Raw genomic sequence first — 22,161 nt, 5'->3', positions numbered from 1 at the left:
TAAAAGTCTCCTTTTTTCAGAAATATCTTTTGCCTTCTTCATTTTCTTTTTAAAAACAGGGATTATCTGTCCCTGTTTTGCTTTCACGCACGCTCGCTCTCCCGTTCTGTAGCTTTGATTTATCTGTCATGCCTGCTGCGGTATTACCTAAGCATGGAAACTATGATTTAAGATCAGTAAAAGCCAAAGTATGCGAAAAATACAGAAATAGAAAAGATTCATTTGTCCAATTGCAAGTGGCGAGCCTTGGGGAGCAGGCAGGCTGGCTGCTGAATTACTGTAAAAATGCCATTATCAACCAAATATTGAATTAAAAAAGCCAGTGTGCACGCTGAGATACTGAAGCCCTTGCAAAGCTTAGGCGTGATACAGGTTTTCACTTAAGGAAGACTCTACTGTTTGCTTATCTTGCAGAGGCACTAAAACAGACAAGACAGGATTAAGAAAAATAAAGGCAAATAAATGAAGCAGCAAAATTAATCCAAGAATATATTTGTTGAATATTCTCTGATCAACTCTACTAACAGCAGACAGAATATTTCAATATCATCCCACATACTCAACCGAAGCGTAACTGTCTGGGTACAGTGCGGAGGAAGCAGAGAGTAATTTTTTTTGTGTGGAGGTTGTTTTTGACTGCAGGACTAACCACCTCATCTATAAACTGGACAAGAAATACCTGTGCCTGCCATGCAATAATTTTTCAGCAGCTCACTAGAGATCCTTGGATGAAATAAGCCAGATAATGGCAAAATAAAACCACATGTGCAAAGCTGCAGCCTGGAATCAATTCATTTGCCTCATCCCCAGGCACTCCAGCAGTGAATGAGCCCTGCTCATGCCTAGCAGGACATTTGACTTTAAGATACTGTAGGTATCGATTTCCCTGTAATTTTATTTTCTTAAAAAATTGCAAGTGTGCTTACACATCGCTCTGGTGAGTATAGACCCGGTCAAACAAAGCTTCTGGAGCCATCCATTTCACAGGCAGCCGACCCTGTAATTAGGAAGACAATGGGAACATCCCATCAGCGTATTCCCCCAGCCACAACGGCACCATCTGAATCTTCTTTTCTAATCCAGTTTGAAACATTTTCATTAACAACCACATCTGCCTTCCCGGTCACTGGGCAAAGCAGTAGTGGCCACATATAAACAGATTAGAGCATTTGATCCCTGGATCTTCGCTGACAATCTCTGCAGTAAAGGCTCTCTGTAAAGGACTGTATTTCACTGCCAAGGCAGGTTTAGCATATCAGAGCATCTAAATCTTTGCATTGGAACAACATCCATTGCTCTGCAGAGGAGCATGGGACACCACTTTCCATCTTTTTGGTTGGATAAAGCAATTTCAACTCCCATCCAAACCCTGCTTAGACTGAACTTAAGGGGAAACTTACAAAAGTGAAGGCAAGGGTCTGATCTTTTAAGAATCAAATCCTGATCCTGCTGCAGGCTAAAGGAGGAAGCCTACTCCCAAATTTCCAGGGGAGCATCTTACATCAGGGTAATAAACATGGGCTGTCACATATGAGAAATATGAGATGATTAAGGCTAGATTAATAATAATTCTTTGGGGCTTTGCTTGGCCCCTGGAGGAACTCGGAAAGCACTGTTTCGTGTTTGAGGCATAATCTGGCTATGGGAGGGCTTTGTCCTCTTCTGACCTCCTGTCTTACTGGTGGAGACAACTAGAGATGGGACATAGGCAAGATGTACAAATGAGATTAAGCTCTCAGCTGTCCGACACAGCTCAAATGGGAAATTAATCTCATGTGGAATTAAATTCCCAAGAATTTTTATTCATTTATGATTAAGAAATCCTGTTAATTAAGAAATATTTCTGATGGGATATTGCAAACTATCATTGTGGACATGGTGGGCTTCACAGGGCTGCCTGAACTTCTAAACCCCTTACAGTTACAAGGCCCTCAGGTTCGGCAACACCCTCAAGCTCTTCCACTGACATCTTTGCACTTCGTTGTAGCTCTGGGTTTTGCTCAGAACTCAACATCTGCTGAAGGGCTCTGAACCAAGACACAGGTCTTCTCTCCAGCCCCTCATTTGTAAATTCACCTCTACAGAAAATATAAATGACTCTGTGACCCAGCCACTGTCTGGGACTATCTTCTCACCCTTGGCAGTTGAGTATAAGAGCTCAGTTGTAACAAAGGGAGATAATTGCATGAAAGCCAGGTAGCTCCAGGTATACAAAAAGTGGTATTTGTCTGTCAAGGGCTCTGATGGGACAGAAATTGGCTTCTTGGGACCTTTATGAACAGTACTGGAGCAGACAGGAAAGGACTCCACTTTCCTTTGGTAAAAACCTTGTTTTCTCCTAGTCTAAAGCCTCCTGGTCAGAGCTGAGACCTCACAACCAGCTGCTAGCAGTGGCAGCATCCGTAAGGAAGAAAACAGACAGCAGGTAGACTCCTGGGAACAGCCTATGTACCAGGTGGGGCCGCTGGCAGATTTCTTCCTCCTAAGCCCCTCTAGAAAGGGAGATGTGGAACAAGGGCCACTTGAAGCAGGGATGGCCAAATTCCCAGCCAGGAGGAGAACTCCACATGCTTGGCAGCTCTGTACTTACGTTGGTGGTTTTCTTGTAATAGTCGATGTTGTGAACGTCTCTAGCGAGGCCAAAATCAGCTATTTTCATCACATTGTCTTCAGTGACTAACACATTCCTGGCTGCCAAGTCGCGATGAATGCACTGTGAAAGGTGAGCAAGTCAATAAATAAGGGCTTGTTAGCTGCTCACGCCTGGACCCAACAGCACCGTGTAGTTTATGAGCTGCCGTTTCATTGACTCCCAAGCTCATAAAGCTGCGGGCACTGCTTAACTTCTCGCTTTCTGTGTCACTGCCCCATCATGCATGCTCAGTGGGAGCCACCTCTTAGCAACACCTAATTGGCAGCCTCAGTGCTGACACAGCCACGCGTCTTTCCTCTCCAAAGGGGATGCACAGATGAGAAAGCCAACCCTCCTCTTCTGTGGGGCCTACTGGGACATGAAGCTGCTTTTCTGCCCTGCTTCCTCCAGGAAGAGGAGTGCAAGGCTGATGTTTGAAGGAAAATAATCCTCAAATTAAGACATTCCAAATACGTCCAAAAGACATCATAGCTGTTAGCTGAGAAAGAAATTAGCCTGCATTGCACAGGAAGGGGGTTTAAAGCCACAGTGAACTACAGCCACAGGACCAACACACGTGACTACTGAAGCTGAACTTGTTCTTGCTGTAGTGCTCCCAGCCCATACAAGAGGTCACATCGGCTGGCACACAGCTTCCTAAACCCAAGCCTGATTCTCCACTTGCTGATGTCAAGGTAAATCAGGACTAATCCCAGGGTATGATGTAAGCAAATGCAGCAGCCAACACAGTGTCAGCAAAGTGCTCCCCAGGGAGCATGCTGGGCATGTCCATGCATCGAGCCAAATCCACTGCCAGCTCCACTCCCACCGAGCCTACACGTGCTGGTGACAGCCACAAACACGTGAGCTACACCCAGGATCTCCGCTTCCTCATGGGTGCTTTGCGTCTTTAGTTATCTCAGAAGGGAGATGGGAGGGACATGGGTGCATGCAGCTCCTGACTGTTGTCTAAAGTAATGTCTTCCACAGTGGAATGATGCTCACCCTGACCACCACTGCGCGAGCCTTAGGATCACACATCTGAAAGCAAATTATTGCCATAAGTGATAGTTTGAATTGGTGAGGAGCAGTGCCAAGGCTTGAGTTGCTCGTACTTTTGTATGTGTTTTGAGGATGCTAAAAGGCCTGCAAGTGACAGTGAGGGCTGTACAGCTGTGGGGCTCATGGCTGCAGATGGCATACAGGAACTTCTGCATAGGACTGAAGTATTCTGCAAAACCCCATAGTTCTTCATACTGAAAAATCCAGTCTCTAAAGTGAGAAGCCTGCAGCACGTTGCTTGAGCTGTCCTATACACGCACACAAACAGAACATTCCATGCCTTTGAATACACAGGTCTGACCAACAGTTCTACCAAATGAGGTTTCTCAACTCACTTTTTGAGATGCCAAGTATTCCATGCCTCGGGCCACCTGGTAGGCACAGGAAATGAGGTCTTTAAATGTCAGCTGCTCCTCAGGTAGCTTGCAGGTGTCAAAGGAATAGTCCATGCCAGGTGGGCGACGTGCCCTGAGGTATTCCCGCAAGTTCCCTTTTGACGCATATTCCACCAACACATAGAGTGGTCCTGCAAGCAGAAGCTCCATCAGCATCCAGTGGAGGAAAAGCACATGCTGTGCAGAGGCTAGGTTGACCACCAAAATCTCATCCGGGACTTTCTGGGCAGCCAGTGAATAATCACACAGAAGGGACAGTCAAACCTGAGCCTCCCATGGCGCTGCGAGCATTGGGATGCTTTGCTACGTACCATCCTGTGTGCAGGCACCAAGGAGATTAATGATGTTCTTGTGCTTCCCAATCATTTTCATCATTTCCATCTCAGAGACCAGATCAGAAAGGTCCTTGTCTGTGGCATCATCTGGAGAAAGCAAAAGAGGAAAGAAAACACTATGTTAGGAAGAAAATAAGTGTTTTGGGAAGTGGTTAATATAATTGTGCAGCCATACAGGGCCTTGATGGAGAAATAGTACTTAAAATATCACAGTATTTGGTTTTATTCTACATTAGGAAGAAGAATCAAAATAAAACCAAAACCCACTACCACAAAAACAAGATAAAAAAAATCAAATAAATGGAGGTAAAAGTTCACCCAGAAATCAATAATGTCTTTCATCTCCTGTCTCATCCTGTTAAGTATTAAAGCAAAAAAGACAGTTTTTGCACTTTAGATTATTTTCCTTTTCTGATTATTTCCCTCCCTTGTCTCCAGGGGCAAAGAGTTAAGGATGGTGGAAGGTCAGAGCTGGGAGAGGAGGTACAGGAAAGAATGCATTTTTTTGCCTGGAAAGCTGCAATTTTTGTACAAAACTAGAAAAATTACAAAAGTAGAAAACTTTCTACTGAAGTAGAAAAATGGAGGAAAACCTTCCCAAGTGAATTCTCTGGTTAGGAAAGATGGAAACATTCCTGCTTCCAAAAACAACTTTAGAATGGATTGAAGGAAATTTAAACTAAAATAATCCTTTTCTGACAAGAAATATTATTTTTTTTAAAGATATGACCTTATGTAACCTTAAACCTGTCTGCTCACTGTTGGAGAACCTGCCCTGATCTCCCTCCCCTGAACTCCTCAGGGTAATTTTGTCAGTGGGTACTGTGCATGGGGGAAGGATGGGAAGAATACTCATCTGAAGGTGCCAAGTGAAAATCTCATTCTGCCCTCCCTTTAACCTCTCAGGATTTTGGGGTTAAGTTTCTTCAATGAAGATATTCACCAAGAATGGGTTTGCCAATAGAATTTCTGCAAACTCCATCTGTGCTTGCTACATTTTTTTTGATAAAACAGACAGCACTGGTTATGGGAGGAGTGAGGAGTGGATTTGCTCACAGAGCTGGCTAGAAGTGAAGGGGGTTCCCCTTATTCTCACAGTTGCTATTACTCCTTGGCAAAGAACTGGGTTAATTCCCAGTCCCTCTTCCTGATGGAATTTGCACTTTTACATGCTCTCCAAGGTGACAGCCCTCACCCTCAGGCTATGTGGGTGAAGGGGAAGAACGATCGTTCTTGCTTTCTTCTGTAATATCTGTTTGTATAAATGATTTAAAAGAGATACAAAGAGAGACAAAGGGAGGAAATCCCAGCGCTATGTGCTGTGCAATATGGTGCTCTGCCCTCCGTGGACTCTGCATACCTTTTAACATCTTGACAGCAACTGTGATGGCCTTGTTTGGCTTGTCCTTATCAATTCCAATTGCTTCTGCCATCACCACTTGGCCAAAACACCCCTCACCGAGCGGCTTCCCCAAAGTCAGGCTGGAGGGAAGAACAAGCAGGCATGTTAGCATGTACTGAGGTGGTGATGCTACCAGCAGGCACAGGGACCCTGACCCGTGGGTTTGACTGACCGAGAGCGTGCCAATTCCCACTTGGGATCAGGAGGCAGTTCCAGCTCAGAGACGTTGGCTAGCATTGGCCCATCACTGGAGGAGAGACGCGTGATCCGGACTAGTGGTGTGTTGGAATTCATGGAAGAGTTGGACTCCAACGACACCTGCTTGGGTAGAGCAAATGAAGTGTTATTGCCAAATGTATTCCTGGGACAGCCAGTGCCTGAGATGGATCACTGAGGGGATTAGAGTTATCTTTGTCCACTGACACCTTTTTGGTAATTTCTAAATGGGAAATCCCCCCTGCCCTCCACCTCTGCCCACATCCCTGCAGAAAGGCACTGATCTTGGCACCAGTGGTTAGGTTTTCAGCTGGTGGAAAGAAGGGACATGTCAACCAGTGCCCACCAGCAGGCAGGAGGTACAATCCATTCATTTGCTCTGTGTGCATCTCCATAGCACGTACAGGCTATGGAGTGACTTCTGCTGTTCTGGCATTGTAAATGCCCACAAGGAGCTTGCAGCCAAAGCCGTGAAATCTGTAGTCTTCACTATATGTTTTTACATGTTGCTTCTTGCCCCTGCACCTCTCCAACTACACAGAGGCAGAGCATCTCCAACTACATGGAGAATCACCTCCATGAGAACTGGTTCAAGTGACCAGCGACCTCTGTGAAAGCAGGACAAAGCACAATTAAACGTGCTTTTGTTCCTCAAATCCACCTTTCACCAGGGAGCATGGACTAAGTTATTTCCCTGCAAGATGTGCTTTCTGTGGCATTCACGGCTGCACTGCCAGCCCCTCTTGGACAAGGGTGACAGAAATTCAGCTGGTTGGGAGCTGCTTATGAATCAGTCAGCTGCCACCAGCTACTGCTCCACTGGAACAGAAACAAATGAATAAATCAGAGTTAAACTCCTAGACTGCCACCAAGTTATGTCCCTCTTAGGTGATGTTTTCCTGGTAGAACTTCTCACCTAGAGAGAAAATTTCAAGGAGGGGAAAAAAAAAAAAAAAAAACAAAGCAAAAGGAGGGATGATCATAGTGGGGAATAGGAATCTTGTATCTACTTTCTGTTACCTCTCTCTTGAGTGGAAATTTGGAGACTTTCTGTACAGTGGGGGTGTTCATGGCTTTTTTGTTTGGCATTTTCATCCTGCAGATAATCACAATGAGCAGCACCAGGATGAAGAGAACAAAGCCAGTGCCGTAACTGAGAATGCCAGCGTACACTGAGCCTGAATCATCCATTTCCATGAGCTCCTCCGCTGCGGGGTAACAAGAGATGGCAGTCAGGACGGGGCGGGCAGCTGCCTGCACGCTACTACACACATGCAGCACAAAGAACGTGGGGAGGACTTGCTCATCTACGTCAATTTGCTGAGCAACTTCAGTGAGGGGACTCTGCTAGGCCAGTGATTTTCCACCTGTGGCTGTAGCTGAAACCTTAGTTTAGTTTGCCTTTTTGGGGGTAACTTTACTGCCCTTTGATGCATCTCTGGACTTTCTAGGACCCTTCAGCACACAGTTTGAAAACCACTGCTCTAGGCTGAAAGCATTTTCACGTGTCTGTGCTGTCCCTCTGACCGAGACCTTGCTTTCCCCGCACATCCACACCACATAGCTGGATGCCTCGGATGTGCAAAGGCTGCAGGACTGGATTTGCTGTGCTTTGCCAATTCAGCTTCTCCAGCAAAGATTTCCACCAGACCAGTGCCTGCCCTGAGGGACCAAGGGGCTTGAAGGTCACCAAGGGGTAAGACACCACCCAGGGAAAAGCCTCACAAGAACAATCTGCATAATTACTTTATGAAAACTTTGTTCTGTTGGGAAGAGGCTGGAAGGTCTGGCCCAGAGAGGTGACTGAGCCAGGAGGGCGATGGTGTAAGCCCATCAGCAGTGGCTACCTGCTAGCAAGACATTTTTGGGACCAGCAAAGCTCAGCTGTGATTCTCCCCTTCTTCCTTTCAGGACAAGCACACAGACCAGAGGAAGGAGCCATGGTGGGACTTGTTTTCTGTCCCCCAAATGTGAGCTGGCATCAGAGGAACAGCCAGCAGTGGGAAACATTATACTGAAGTCATGCCAGTGGTGTTAGCTCTGATAGCTCGTGTACATCACTGCTGCCCCAAAGCAGCATCTTCAGCAAGCAGCGGGAGCTTTCCTCTGGCAGCAGCAGGTTCCATGTCACGTGCTTGTGTCCAGGGGGACATGGGGAAAGGGCAGTCGGTGACGTTGTGGGCAGTACTAGCCTGTGTGCCAGCTGTGCAAGGTCTGATCCTGCCAAGCGGCCATCTCCTCCTGCAAGGAAGGGATACCAGATCTCCTGGGATCAGGCACTACGGTCGGTGCCACAGTTCTGCAGTCTTGGGTCACACTGCCTTGTTCTCTGCTCCATGTCTCTCCTCCCTTAGCACGGGCAGGGGTTTACAAGCAAAGGTTCCCCAGAGAGCCTGTATCCTGCACCCTCCCTGCGGGTAGCGCTTCGGGGCCTGCTGCTGCACAGATGGCTGTCCTTCACCGCATCTGACTTCAGTATGAAGTTCCACTTCAGGTATTTTGATGGCTTTTCTCCTGCTTATTCTTTACTTAAATCAGAGGTGTGAGTTCATACATTGTAAAAACAGCATAACAGTCGGATGAGACAGTATCAAGAGATTCTCAAAATAACAGAGACATTAGTTTTCTAACCAAAGGAAATTATTTCTGATCCAGTGGATGGCAGAAGCAGAAACAAATCAGATCGGCTATTACAGAGCTGGCAAATAAACAGAGAAAGACCAGCAGATCCCACTGGCAGCAGAGGTCGGGCATGGAGGAGACCACCTTGAGCTCCGATAAAAGCAACTATATCTCAATCACCAGTACAGATAAAGTCAAGATTAGAAATGCCAAAGTTTCCATTTTCTAAACACATCCTGAGGTGGATGTGCTGCGAGATGGGCCTAAATGTGGTCTGAGCCAAACTACAGTATATAGGATTTTGGCTGCCCTTTCAGTAATTGTCTATTGAGCATCTCCAGGTCTGTTTCTGCACTCTCTGGAAGGTACAGCACCTGTGAATATTGCTGGTGCTTTCCTGGACCATGCTCAAGCCTGCTCCACATTTGGAAGCAGATTCTGCAGGTGAAGGGACAGCACAGCCTGATTTCCCTGATTTGGAGAGCAGACCCCTCTGTTGCATATTCTGTGCTGGCTTCATTGTCAATAAGAGAGCTTTGCACATGAAAGTACCACAAAATTGAGGTCACTCTGGCCTTAGGTTTCAAGCCCTCTGCAGCCTCCACTGATCCCAGCTGGAGCAAACAGCATGCAATGCCCCTGGGAGCCAGGACTCCTGAGCTCTCTCAACAGATGACTCTCCTCTACCTTCTGTTTGAGATCACTATCTTGGCCTGTTCATCCCTGAAGCAGAAATAACGCTACAGGCAGGGAAGGATGTACACACACCAACCACTTATGCATCTAATGTTAGGTTAAGATATGAGGTTAGACGGAATAGTTCCTTCATAAGATGATCCACAGTCCACGTCTAATTTAGGTGCCCTGGATCATCAGGCAGGGAAGTTTCCTTCTCCTATCAGCAGTGTAAGAAGACAAATCTCTTCATTTTGGCACTTAAAGACAGCCTCCTAACAAAGATGTCAGGCTGTAAACATCTTCCTGATCTAGATCAAAAAAGATACTGGGCCTTTTGTATCACTATTGCAATAAAAATGTAAATCTTGAGATGCAGTGCAAAAAGTCTCAGCTGTGAATACGCAACAGAGGTCTTCCGCCGTGCCCATTTGCCATCAGCAGAGCAAATTCCAGAGGAGAGACCTCCTTGGATAACAACCCCTCTTCCAAACAAGGGATGGTCTGTGGGAACTTGGCATTTCTAAAGCAAAACGTCAAGGCACCTTAGAGAGGGAAGGAAAGGCCAGCACAGAAGGAAATACCTGGTAGCACCGTCAGCCAAGCAGAGTGATGTGAGAACCCAATAGAATTCCCTGCGAGACAAGTATATTCCCCAGCATCCTCAAAAGTAACATTTCGCAAGTACAGAATCTCTAGCTCCTTATCCGTTGTGTTAACACCTGCCGTCTACGGGGAAAAAAAACACACACATATAGAAAGAGGGAAAACAGAGAATAAGCCACATTCCCAGCAAGTGTGAGGACACCACAGGCAATTTCAAAAGCAGAAAGGTGGGTTGGTTTTATTTTTTTTCCAATGGCCCATCCTCCACATTTATTTATTCATTCCCCTATGCAACCTGCAGTCAAAAGCAAAAAAAAAAGTTCCCTTCACCAGGTTCTTACTCTGTCCCACTAAGGAAGCATGCAAGCAAAAGCATCCAAATGAAAAATTGTGCCCACAATATGACTGACTTGAGGTTAGTCGGATGAGTAGAGGTGGGGGGAAAGAAAAGTGGTAAAAGAGGAGAGGGAAGACAGAAATAAGCATAAAGGTAGGGAGATGTAGTGGGGAAAGATTCAAGTGCTGATCAGAGGAACACACAAACATTGTGATTCATTAGAATTCTATAAACTTTTAGAATTTTACAGAGTGGGAATCTCAAAGCCATATATTCATTACACAGCCCTCGATGCTGTGGCCAATTACAAGAAGTTACCTGGAAGGAACTTTCTTGCAGGGGCACTGAGCAATACAGCAGCCAAACTCTCCAGGCTTGAGACAAACCCCAGAGCCCACGAGACTGCTGCTGCTCTCTGGTTAATATGTTTGCTTGCATAAGCCAATGTTGACATTAATTTCTCCATTACTTCTCCAAGGGACAGAAATGTGAGCACTGATTACATCAGTTTTAGGGGTGAAAAACTTGAAACAGCTTGGTTTTCCAAAGCCTTGAATGTCACAGGTCATTAACATGCAATTCTGTTATCAGCACTCAATTGTGAAGAAGGGAAAGGAAGAAAAGCATGAAGAGTTGATAGTGAAATTTGACAGTCATTTTATTGTGGGAATTTTTCCATGGCAATTGCTGTATGGGCGTTACATTCTTGTAAAAAAAAATTAGCAAGGAAATAAGATAAAGCCATTCAGCGCCAGTTGACAGGGTATAATACAAAATGAATAGTAATTTTAATCACTAGCTTCTAAAAAATGTTATAGCTCATTCTTGCAGTTGCCAGGACCTTGGGACAGAGTCTGTGGTTTACCTGGTTTTGGTTTGCGAATGTGGAGCCAAAATGGTTTTTCGGCTATGCCTACGAAATTGTTGGCTCTACACAGATATTCTCCTTCATCTTGTTCTGTCACATTGAACAGATTTAGGTTAGCATCGGCTTCAGCGTTTTTACTGATCCAAGACTGCAGAAATAGACAGAAACCTGAACTTCAGTAAACCAAACAATACCTCCATTGCACCTATATTAGCTAGGATTGACTGTTCACAGCTACTTTCTTTTTGGCTGTGGCAACATCCCTGGTTCACCGTGTGGTGAGAGACCTAACCTAGGACCTGGGTGGAGAAAAGAAGTTGCATCGGTCCCCAAAACCATGTGCAAGTGAACTCCCTTCCCTTTGTCAGTGGCACATGTGATTTCTTTTTTAAAACAGAACAACTTCCCACTTCTCCATCTGACAGCAGTCAAAGGCCCTATAGTTTCTTAATAACTCTGTAGACAGGAGCACCAGAGAAAGGGCTTAAGCAGAGATTTGTGTTTGCAACCCAGCTCAGCAAATACTGTTTCAATTATCAGATTCCAAAATAGAATTTGGAAACAAAATATAAGCAGTGGCGGTCTGAAAATCGCTGCTGACTTTGCCTTTCAGAAATTAGCTGTAATTTTTTCCACTGCTTATAGGAGCCTCTTCTTTACTAAATAAAGTGGTGCACATAAATCAAACAAACTTCAGACTGTTAAGCAGGGTTTTATTTCTCTTCTTCCATGCTGCCACATAGCACATCAGTTTCTTCCCTAAACAGTTGGTTTTATTTTGGTTGAAAATGCACAACTGTTTTGGGTGGCTTCAGAAGTTGCCTAGGGAAAGTCTAGAAAAAATATTGGCTTCAGTTCTGAAAGTGAAAATAAAACAATTGGTCTTCTCATAGTTTGTTCTTATGCTCTTCAGCCAGTCTTAATGGGTTCGATTTCAAGGCCTGATCCTGCCAATCTCCCAATGCATCACATTAAAATGAACCAGACCTGACAGGTTATTAGGAACTGAACCCATCAGTAGCATCAGAGGAGTCCCAGCATCCATGCCTGGTGACAAACACCACTGGTTCTGACCAGATTTCCTCTCTAAGGCTTATGTGCTGGCAAGTTTGTCTTTCTTGACTAGCGGGAAAAAGTGCCTGCCTGCTGTTGCTGCCTTGTTTGTAATTAAAGCGGGCATGTTTCAATGCAGAACGTACAATTTAGTCTTTGACAATGCTTGGGCACAGTGTTGCCAGCCCCACTCCTTAACTGGAATGCATGTAGTGCTCTTCTGCAAAGAAAAAGGGGTTTTCTTTGATCACAAATTAGCCCAGGCTTTCAGAAACTGATGCAGGTGATGGCTTGGCTTTGTCAGGCTGTTTAAAAACTGAGTTGAAAGTACGGCATTCAGTTGATCCATCTGGACTGGGGTGGATTTTGCCCTCCCATTTAGATCGGAGGGAGAAATTTCATGTGCTGGCCACCTCTCTGTCCCTCTCGCTCCAACTGGGATGGGGATACTCCCCACATAGAAACTGCTGTGTAGCAGCTCCTACACTCCACAAAATCTTCTGAAAGCAGGAGGGAAGGTCAGGCTGATAAAAAAGCCTTATCTCCCTGCAGGTACCACAGCACGGGGCAGGAGCAAGCCTCTTCTAAAGCAGCTGTGGCCAGGGAAGGGCTGTTAACAGCTCATTGCTCCAGCAGCATGGCCAGGATGCTGGTTCAAAGAAACAGCACTGCATGGCATAAGTGGAACAAGCCCATAAAAACAACTGACTTGTCCCAAGATGACAGCGAGATCATTTTATCAGACCTTTATTTTCAAAAAACAAGCACACACACAAGAGAAAAAAAAAAAAAAATCCCTGCAAAGCTGGGCCTGATACAGCTCTACGGAGGCCCAGTACAGGCGCACAAAAGATGCATCCCAAAATGGAAATGCTCTGTGCCCCAGCGCCGATGCCGGCCTTAATACAATTCAAAGCATTCCTTATTAACCAGAAGTAGTAAATAGGCGTGTGCTGGTCCTATTCAGCAAAAAAAATAAAACCAAACAAAACTTGTGCTTTCAAACGCCTGCCTGTGCTCCCCTTCGAGGAATGTGGAGCCTTTGCTGTCCACAGAAGAGAAGGTATTTGGCAATTCTAATTACCTAGCCACCCCAGTGCCGCTCCAACTTAATTTTAAAACACTATTTATATGGACTATTTATATGTTCTTTGCCACAGCAAAATGGGAGCTTGTGCTTGTGACACAAGGCACTGTTCGTAGTGGCTCTGCAAACTTCCAAAAGGTAGCACTTTATCCCACAGGGACCACACACAGAGCTTTGGAGACTATACTAGATGGCATGTGACACAGCCAGCTATTCACAGCTTGGTACTGGGCTGTGAAACCAGGGGGAAATTCAAATATGCATAATTCAAACACATTTGGAGAGAAAGAGAAAAAATAAAGTTTTATCAAATAGCTAGAAGTGTGCATTGCCAAGCCTGAAGAACTGTCTCCAGCCATTTCTTCCAACCAATCTGTTATTTCAATCTGTGTAATTATTGCCAGGGTTTCTGGCTTTTATTATCATGTATGTGTCTGAGCTACAGTTTTGTAGATGCTGTCTGATAAATGGCTTTTCTTTAAAAAAAACCAACTTCATACAAAGAAAAGATGGGTGTATGTAGTAGGATGTGCACTAGAAGTGTCCATGCACAGGACAACTTCAGCTTGAAACTGCAGGGACCAAATCTGCTTTTGGCTAGAGCTTCAGAGTCAGAAAAACTCCACTTGGCCCTATATCTTTTAATAAACACTAACTCAGGATGCCTTTCATTATTAAAAGGAAAAAAAAAATTTAGAAGTCCAATGTGCTTTTCACTCTCTATCCTCTACCTTTTATAATTGCATCAGTTCAGGGGAAAACCACACCCCCTGGCTTTGTTCTGTCTGTAATCTGAAAGTTCCCTTTCCAGAAAGCATTTCAGGAAAGTAAAGTGTTACTAAGTGAGTTTTTGCTCAATAAAAAACTAGCTTTCCTGAGCATGGATAATAGCAATGCTCACAAATGTTAGTCGCTGGAACAAGACTGTCTTGCCTCTCAGGTGTTGGTAGTTCAGCATTATTTAGTACGTGCATGCTGCAGTGTGTTTACTTGGAGAAGAGAAGAATGCATTATCATTGGCAGCTTTTTATTTTAAAAAGCCTCAAAAATACCTCTGTTGAAGCTGTAAAAAAAAATGGTTATTTTTACAACCTTAGGTCAAACGCAATCTGACAGCTTCTCTGTTATGCTGCATTTCTCACAGTTGCCTCAGCTCTTACAACTACTTTGCTTATCTGTGCCACTACAGTAGTTGTGTTATCTCTGGCAAACACAAGAGTCTGAACATCGACTTGAGGACATTTTTGCTGTACCCCCTCCAAACGGCAGCGTACTCCACTTTGCGCGCTGAAAACAAAGAACAATTCCAACAGCTGTCCTTGGCTTACTCTCATGACTTTTTTCTTATAGACACAGAACCATTACAGAAAACGAGACCTCGAGCTCCCAAAAAGCTTATTTAAATAATGATTACCCTTCTAGGAACTGTGGCATTAAAGACATTCTTTTCATAGTTTCTGGTTCACACTGCACTGTTAGTCTAGAGCTTACTTATAAACGCGTAAATAAAGTTTATGGCTTCCATTGATGGTGAGCACCTTTACTCAGTCCCAACCTTTCATAAGTATGGCAGTGGATTTCTTTGAGACGCATCCCCACAATACAGCTGATGTCTCTGTAAGACAGAGACTGAGATCAAGGCAGAGGAAAGACTGCCCTGAGGGTGAGAAGAAGGAGCGTGTACCAACCTTCAGCACTGTGACATAGGGCGTCCCATCGGGTCCATATTTGCTGCCGTTGACTTCCACATGTTTCAGCCACTGGATGTGAGGCTGGGCATCACTGTAGACTTTGCAGTGAAACTCCACATTGCTCCCTACCACCACAGTCTGGTTGGCAGGGAGCCCTGCTTGTAAGATTGGTCGGTGGGGTGACCTTTCTGAAAAAAGAAATGAGAGGGAAATCCTAATCTTCTGGTCTTTCCTCTTCGTTTTCCTCTGAACCCTTCACCTCCTACCTCATCAGCAGAAAGGGTGGAGACCGGGACTGCCCCCCTGGGTGTCATGACCACTGCTCTACTCTGTGCTTCTCAAGCCAAACAGGGAAAAAACACCCGGGAATAGGGGAGTCATGTCAGTCTGCAATTCCTTCTGGCCTCTCTGTAGACCAGCTAAGTAATTTATTGATTCACAGATCTAAGGCTGGATTGTTGGCCAAAAGAAAGCTTGTTGGTGGTTTTAGAAGATGCATGATCCGGCCCTCTGGGAAAGAAACCAAGCCTCTGCTTCCCATATCCCATCACACGCCTGCTCAACATCACCACAGATCAGCTGTTAGGGGAAACAGTGAAATCTCACCCAATACATCAAGCTGGTATGTGTGCCTGATGTTGCCATATTTGTTCTCCACAACACAAGTGTAGTTTCCTCGATCTGATGGCACAACACTCTCCATCACCAAACTCCACTGCTGGTGTCGTAACTAGAAGAAGAAACCAAACCATCAAGCTTGTGGTCAAGTACCATCATCACCAGACCACTCAAATCAGTGAACAATCAGTGAACTTCTACACACTTAGCCAGAGTGAATGGACCCCGGAGTAGGCCTGAACATCACAAGGCCCCATTTCAAGGGTCATTAAAGGCTTAATGTGAAAAGGAATTAAGACCAATGCTGGGAACAGTGCAACACAATGCAAAATGCTGAGATTGCAACAGGGACTTGTATATGCTTCCACAACAAAACCACTAAAGAAACCAGCTGACAGCTGAGTGTGGCAGCTCTCATTAGAATAACAATTTCAGAAGGCATCAGCTAAGATAACTCTAATCTGATGGTCCCCGCTCCCAGATCACTCTGGTCCAGAGACTCCATCAGTTTAAAACATTGTACTCTCATATGCACAGCTTTACCAACTGCTAAATATAACCCATGAGATGACTAGAAACTATAAAAATCATACTTTTTACCCCATCTTATAACATATTTAAAAAGATCTGTGCTACGGAAGCAACAGGGCATCAATCTGGCTGAACAGAAATGTGCACGTCCAAGTGAGTTAGTCCCCTAAACTCCCTGTAAAAACATGCCCAGCCTCAACTTTGGTTCCTAGAACACTTGGTCAACCCTTCTCTTTTGGCATCCAGATTTATACTCGTTGATTTTCTGGGTATGGCTCATATCCACAGCTGTTGTTCAGTAGCAGAAGAGAAAGCACAACCCATGTCTCCAGCGTGCCCTGTGCTCCCCGCTCCAGCATTTGTTTCTAATGAGTATAAAGGAAATAATGGATATGGAAAGCAAACTTTGAATTAATACAGAAAGTAACCAATACTAACAAAGATGACTTCAGGATGCATGCTCTCCTAATATCTGTGTATTAATTTGATGCCTTCTGCTGCCCAGAGCAGAACCTTTAACTTATTAAACATTTTGAAGGTGACTCCAAGGACACAGAAGCAGGAGATTACAATAATGCTGCACTACAGAATGTCAAGGGCTGACAGAAAAAACAAGGGCATAATTGCTCCTGGAGGTTTCTTTGCTGCAGCAGGTGAACTCAAATATGAAGTCATTTAACCTCTTCTGCTACAAATAAATTGCATCCACATGCTTTCCTTTAAAGGGACAAGTTACAATTAAAGCCCGAATTTTGTAAAGAGAAGACTTAAAGTCATAGGACTAGACAGCTTAGTTACAAGGTAAGCAAGCAAAAGTCATTTTAACGAAGTCCCTTCTTTAGTAGATCTCTGCATCCCTGGGAACAGCACTGTTGAGCACCCCACTTTTCAAAGACCACTGAATATAGCAAATATTTTCATTTCAGGTTATGGATAATAGGAAACTGTGGCTAAACAGTCTGCACACAAATCTCAGTTGTTGCAGATGTCTAGTCGGGTCTGGCTGCCCACTTAGGACAGCAGAGATGGAGATCAATGCAGAACCAAGACCAGCCCTTTCGTAAAGCAACATCGCACTTGGCACATCTCTCTAACAGCACAGCAATTACAGGGTAAGAAGAGCTCTGAGAAGAGAGGGCCTGGACCCCGAGTTCGCACCTGAACATACTAGACTGTCAAGGAAGTTTCAATGCAAATTTGTGGCTGCTCCGTGGCTCATTTCCATATATCTTATATATCTCATAGTTGTGTCTAAAGGCTTCTTTTAATCCACTTTTCAGCATTGCAAAGCATTTGCCTCTGGATCCCCTAGAAGCCACTCCAAGGAAACGAGACTCCAGATACATGGATGACTTCCTAATCTGACCAGTATTACAAAACCAGTCCCCAGTTAGGTGTTTTATTTATGATGCACTTTTAAAGACACTTTTAAGACACCTCTAAAGAACTTCATCAGGTTTGTGATGGGGACTTTGGACTCTGAACAGAGAGGAGAACCTGGGGGCACAGACTGATGGGGCAGAACTTGTTTGGAAACTCTTACAGAAGCAACAAGATATTTTTTTTTAGAATGAGACTGGCACCTAGATTTAAAGGATAATAAAAAGGGACATGGCCAAGTTAGGATAGTCACCGTACTAGATAAAATACTAGAAACATGAAGTGACTTAGTGCAGGCATTAATCAAGTGGGTGAGATACTGGAAATCCCTCTGGCTTATTCAGTTTTGTCATTCTTGGCTCCTTGTGAAACAAACATTTGCAGACACACTCAGAACCTCAGTCAGTGTTTGCCAGACTGGTATGCAAGTCAGCGGTCTGGGGAAGGGATAATCCTCCATCTCCCCTCCCCCTCAATCTTCCCTTCTAGGGTCATTTAACACACACAGGCTTACGATATTAGAGATTCCAACAAGGATTTAACCATTAATGCTCTTCAGGAAATTTCATATGATAAGTCATATGAACTTTTTTCTTTCCCAGTAACTGTAACAAGATGAGGTTAGGCTGGACTTCATGTTTTCAACACTCGCCCTTCTCTCTTGCAGACTTTACACTGGGCAATCACATGGGATCAAAACGCCATTTGCAAGAGGGAGAAGTGGAAGAGTGGTCAGCTTTCATCTGCTGACCAGACCTTTCACAATCAGTGTTTAAACTCTTCCACACGCTGAAAACAAATGAGAACATTCCTCGCTCAAGGATTTCTGGGTTAAGACCAGATCTCAAGATGAAGTAAGCCAACAAAACTCTGCCAGATCTGGATCTTGTCCATTCTTTTCAAGCTGCCTAATCCTGTTATGAAGCTAAGTTGTAACAGTGAATTTACATCTTAAATACATGAGATACCAATCAGGTTTTCAATCTTTTTTTCTGGTTCAAATCTCAGCTGATATCTTTCAGTCACTTATACTGGATGAGATTTACATTAGACTACTTACTTCTAACAGCCACGCAAGAGCAAAAGCAAGCAAATAAGGGAAGGAAAATTACAGCGAAAGATGTCTTTATATCAAGAAAGGGACAAAGAACTACACCTAGACAGATAGAGAGCTTAAACCAATCTTGCTGTAATTGGCCTGACATTGCCTTCAATAGCTCTTTAGGCATAGGCTTGTTGCTGGAAGGTTCCCCTAGAGAAACAAAGCACAGCAATGCCAAAGACTCACTACCGTGTTGCAGAGGATGAAACGTGTCAATTTTAACTCAAGGATAGATGAAAACCGCTGGGAAGTGGGTAGGGGAATTGCTTTCAGCTTTAGATTTTATTCTGCAAGCATAATTTAGTGCAGCGAATGTCACATAGTTTTGTACAAAGCCGTCTGAACAGCACACAGAAGCCTGAAAACACTTCATGATGATCCTTACAGCCTGCAATTAGTAAAAGATGCTTGTGCTTTGTGAATTTTACCTACTGAAAGGCTATTTACCCACAGGAGTTGTTACCCCACTTCTTTTCCCTCCTTAACTTTTCAAAGATCTAAACCTGAGCATGTCCTCAGCCTCCTGGAGCAGAGACAGGGCTGAGGAGGGAGCTTCAAAGGCTTCAGTGAAGCAACCATAAAAGGCTCTTTCAGTACCGGGTCTGAGCTAACAGGAAAGAAACAGCCCAAAACTGCGGGGAGCAAAGACTGTTTTGAATCCATTTCTGGAGCCCAGCACACTTTGCATGCCTATCCCCCTTCCAAAATGCTACAGATGTGGTAGGCATCATCACAGAGCCACTCAGCGTACTGACGAAGGTGCCTGCCTAAAAAGCACCTTCTTTCTGTAGCAGTAGTGCAAAGATATGCCAGCGCTGGCAGAGGACGGGCTAATTGCTGCTCAGGAGTCCTTCCTGCTACAGTGATTTCGTTACAATCAGCTGCTGCCGGTTTTACTCCCCTCAAGTAAAACCAGAAAGGAGTCTGACTGTGACCTCAAGGGGTCTAAGTAACAACAACAACAAAATCAGGGAAGAGCTGATTTTCCTTTTAAAATCCTGCCAAAATTCATCACATACAGTAGCATAGAAACTTCTGGCTAATTAAAACATTTGAGTGCAGTGAGGTTTTGTGCCCCTCAGCTCTATCTGTAAACACAAGCCAGAGCATTTTCAAGAACATCTCATGGTAGAAAGGAAGAAGGGAGAAGAAAGCAGCCAAAGAGCAGATGCTATTACTCAGGCTACAAGGGAATCCAACACTTGACCGAGGGTCAATGATTTACACCACAAGAATGTTAATGACCACCAGCATGATGACGGTCCAGCGCTTTGGTGAGGTCGTTCCTACACCTTCAAAGGATGCCAAGTTGGTTTTCCTTGAAAGCTGGGAGGAGCTATGGTTTGGTCTGCCTTGTCTCAAAGCACTGGGCTGATCTTCAGAAATTAGTACAGAAGTTTCTGCTCCTGCTTCCTCATCACTGTCCATAACGCAACCATAAACCCAGCCTCATTTTTACCAAGTGCCCTAATGACTGCTATATACAACCTCAGAGAATTAGCCCTCAATCGCAAGGGACAGCAGCCCTTTTAAACACTTTGGTGCTGAGCAGTTGCTAAGGCTGTCAGAGACACTCCCATTCCCACACTGTTGGGACCATGCATTAACACGTACCGATGTTAATCATTGTGAAACACGATTTTCTGCAGTCAGAAAACTCCTGATAAAAACAGAGATCCAAACCAAGGCCTTACCTTGATGCCCCCTATCCTATGCTCTCCCTTGAACTCCTTGCCATTTTTCAGCCAATAGATGGAAGGAGTTGGGTTTCCACCCGCTGGACATCGGAAGCGAACAGTGTTGGCGGCAGGAACTGCCAGCAGCTTCTTCTCCATCTTATCTGGCCGGGTCCAGAAGGGGACACCTGAGAAAGGAAAAACCAAGTTGAACAGGCCCATTTCTGCTGTGGAAGATATCAGCTGGTGAGCAGATGCATTTGAAGAGTTTTTGGCATGTGTGGAGTGACAGTTAAATTGCTACCTGCTGCAGTTAAGATAAATGACACAGAAATGCTTTCCACCTAAATGACTCTCATAGACAGGGTTTTGCGTTTTAGGTTTGTGATGAAAGGTTGATGACTAAGTTCTTGTCTCAGTAATGCCAGTATAAATCTAGAGTAGCTGCTTTTAAATCAACAGGGAGAGTTATCTGAGATCAGGATGAGAATCTGGCCTCGGTGTGTAAAAAGACACAGGTGTACCTTCAGGACAATAGAAGCCAAGAAGCATGAACAACAGTAAGATATGGGAACCATAAAAAAAATGTTGATAGGCCAGCTAGGGAGCAGAGAAAAAGCATTAGCTGAGTGGCCTGGAAAATTTTGCTTCTCAGTGAGCACAAATGGTAGTGCGGCCTCCTTAAGGCAAGGAGAGGGGAAAAAAAAGTCAGTGCCAAACTGGTTTATCATGTTTATGTTCTTTAAGTACAAGTGATTTCAGTTTTAAAGATTCATGTTACCTTTGAACAGGGATAAGTTTTAAAACACCAGTGTTAGCATGAGATACTTTTTTATAATCTGCCTCCAGTACAGCAATGTTTCTTGGCTGTGTTACAAACATTACATATTAACTCCAAATTAAGGCAGCAGCAGCAAGCTCATTATACTGGGAACAAAGAATATGTTTTTAAAAAAAGCCTCCCAAACTTTCATTTCTGCTTAAGGAAACACTGCAGAGCTGCGCATAGGGTATTTCCTCCACCACACTGGGCAGCCACCTCCAGTCCCTCAGGTCCATGCTCCACACCAAGGCCAAAGGGAGGTGGGGGCAGACAGCACATGTGCTGCAAAATAGCCAAGAGGAGGCCAAGGAGTCTAACTGGCATCTCCAGATGGGAAAGAAGCACCCACAGACACTGAGCACCCAAACCCACTGGTTGCAGAGACCTGTGTGCTTCTGGCCAAGACAAACTGAAGGTGCTGGTCCTTCAGGAACCATATTGGAGCACATCGCGGCTGCCAAATCTGTCAGGAAAGCATTGCTGCTGGACTCTTCCTCAGCGGAAATGTTGCTCAGAAACACCATCCATTACTGCAGCCTCACCTCAGTGCTACTCTGGGACCTCTGCAATACCCTTCCCCTTAATGACAAAGGTGTACCAGGTTTTCCCTCTATTACATCCCTCTGAGATGCACCCAAGCTCTTCCCTTTCTCTAGCGCTCCCCAATGTACTTTGGCCCAGTGTGTTTGGCTTCCTAAGACCCATCCCACTGCAATTCCAGGTAAGTCAGTGGTGACCCAACCTTGGTCTAAGTCCCCAGTGTTCCCTACTCAGGCTCGCTGCTGCATTTCAGCTCCAAGGATTTTGCAGGCAAGTTCATATAGCGCAGCCATGGCAATCCGTGCATCCACCTGCCAACACCCTCCACATGGTCCTCTCTCCCCATGGCTCCTTGCGAAGTCCATCTGGCCATGAGGAATTGGATGTCAGGAGCTACCCTCCATCTGCTGCAGATGGCCCCGCTGGGCACATCATTCTCATGTCTCAGCTGCTTTCAGATCTCTGCAGACGGACGGCTGGATGTAGGTGCCCCAGTAACGCTGTCCCAGG

The 22,161-nt window shown here is 44.8% G+C and overlaps 1 protein-coding gene across 8 annotated transcripts in view; it reads right to left on the bottom strand.

Moving 5' to 3' along the window:
* The window catches only part of FGFR3 (fibroblast growth factor receptor 3), a 58,762-nt gene that overhangs the window by 3,395 nt on the left and 33,206 nt on the right, over window positions 1-22,161 (bottom strand). For 2 of the 8 annotated variants that reach the window (XM_054065044.1, XM_054065038.1), the window contains exons 5-15: window positions 20,307-20,476; window positions 15,588-15,711; window positions 14,979-15,169; window positions 11,148-11,298; window positions 7,057-7,250; window positions 5,999-6,144; window positions 5,785-5,906; window positions 4,401-4,511; window positions 4,030-4,220; window positions 2,591-2,713; window positions 927-997 (exon numbers count right to left, since the gene is read on the bottom strand). In XM_054065044.1, coding sequence (XP_053921019.1) covers window positions 927-997; window positions 2,591-2,713; window positions 4,030-4,220; window positions 4,401-4,511; window positions 5,785-5,906; window positions 5,999-6,144; window positions 7,057-7,250; window positions 11,148-11,298; window positions 14,979-15,169; window positions 15,588-15,711; window positions 20,307-20,476 — 1,594 coding nt within the window. Of the gene's footprint in view, window positions 1-926; window positions 998-2,590; window positions 2,714-4,029; window positions 4,221-4,400; window positions 4,512-5,784; window positions 5,907-5,998; window positions 6,148-7,056; window positions 7,251-9,923; window positions 10,069-11,147; window positions 11,299-14,978; window positions 15,170-15,587; window positions 15,712-20,306; window positions 20,477-22,161 lie in introns of all 8 variants that reach the window. The other 6 variants (XM_054065039.1, XM_054065040.1, XM_054065041.1 and 3 more) reach the window with 6 other exon arrangements.

This window comes from Cuculus canorus, chromosome 4 (assembly GCF_017976375.1).
Source record: "Cuculus canorus isolate bCucCan1 chromosome 4, bCucCan1.pri, whole genome shotgun sequence".
NCBI classification, from domain to species: Eukaryota; Metazoa; Chordata; class Aves; order Cuculiformes; family Cuculidae; genus Cuculus; species Cuculus canorus.
The sequence above is the reverse complement of the archived record's forward strand: the minus strand, read 5'-3'. Positions and strand labels throughout refer to the sequence as shown.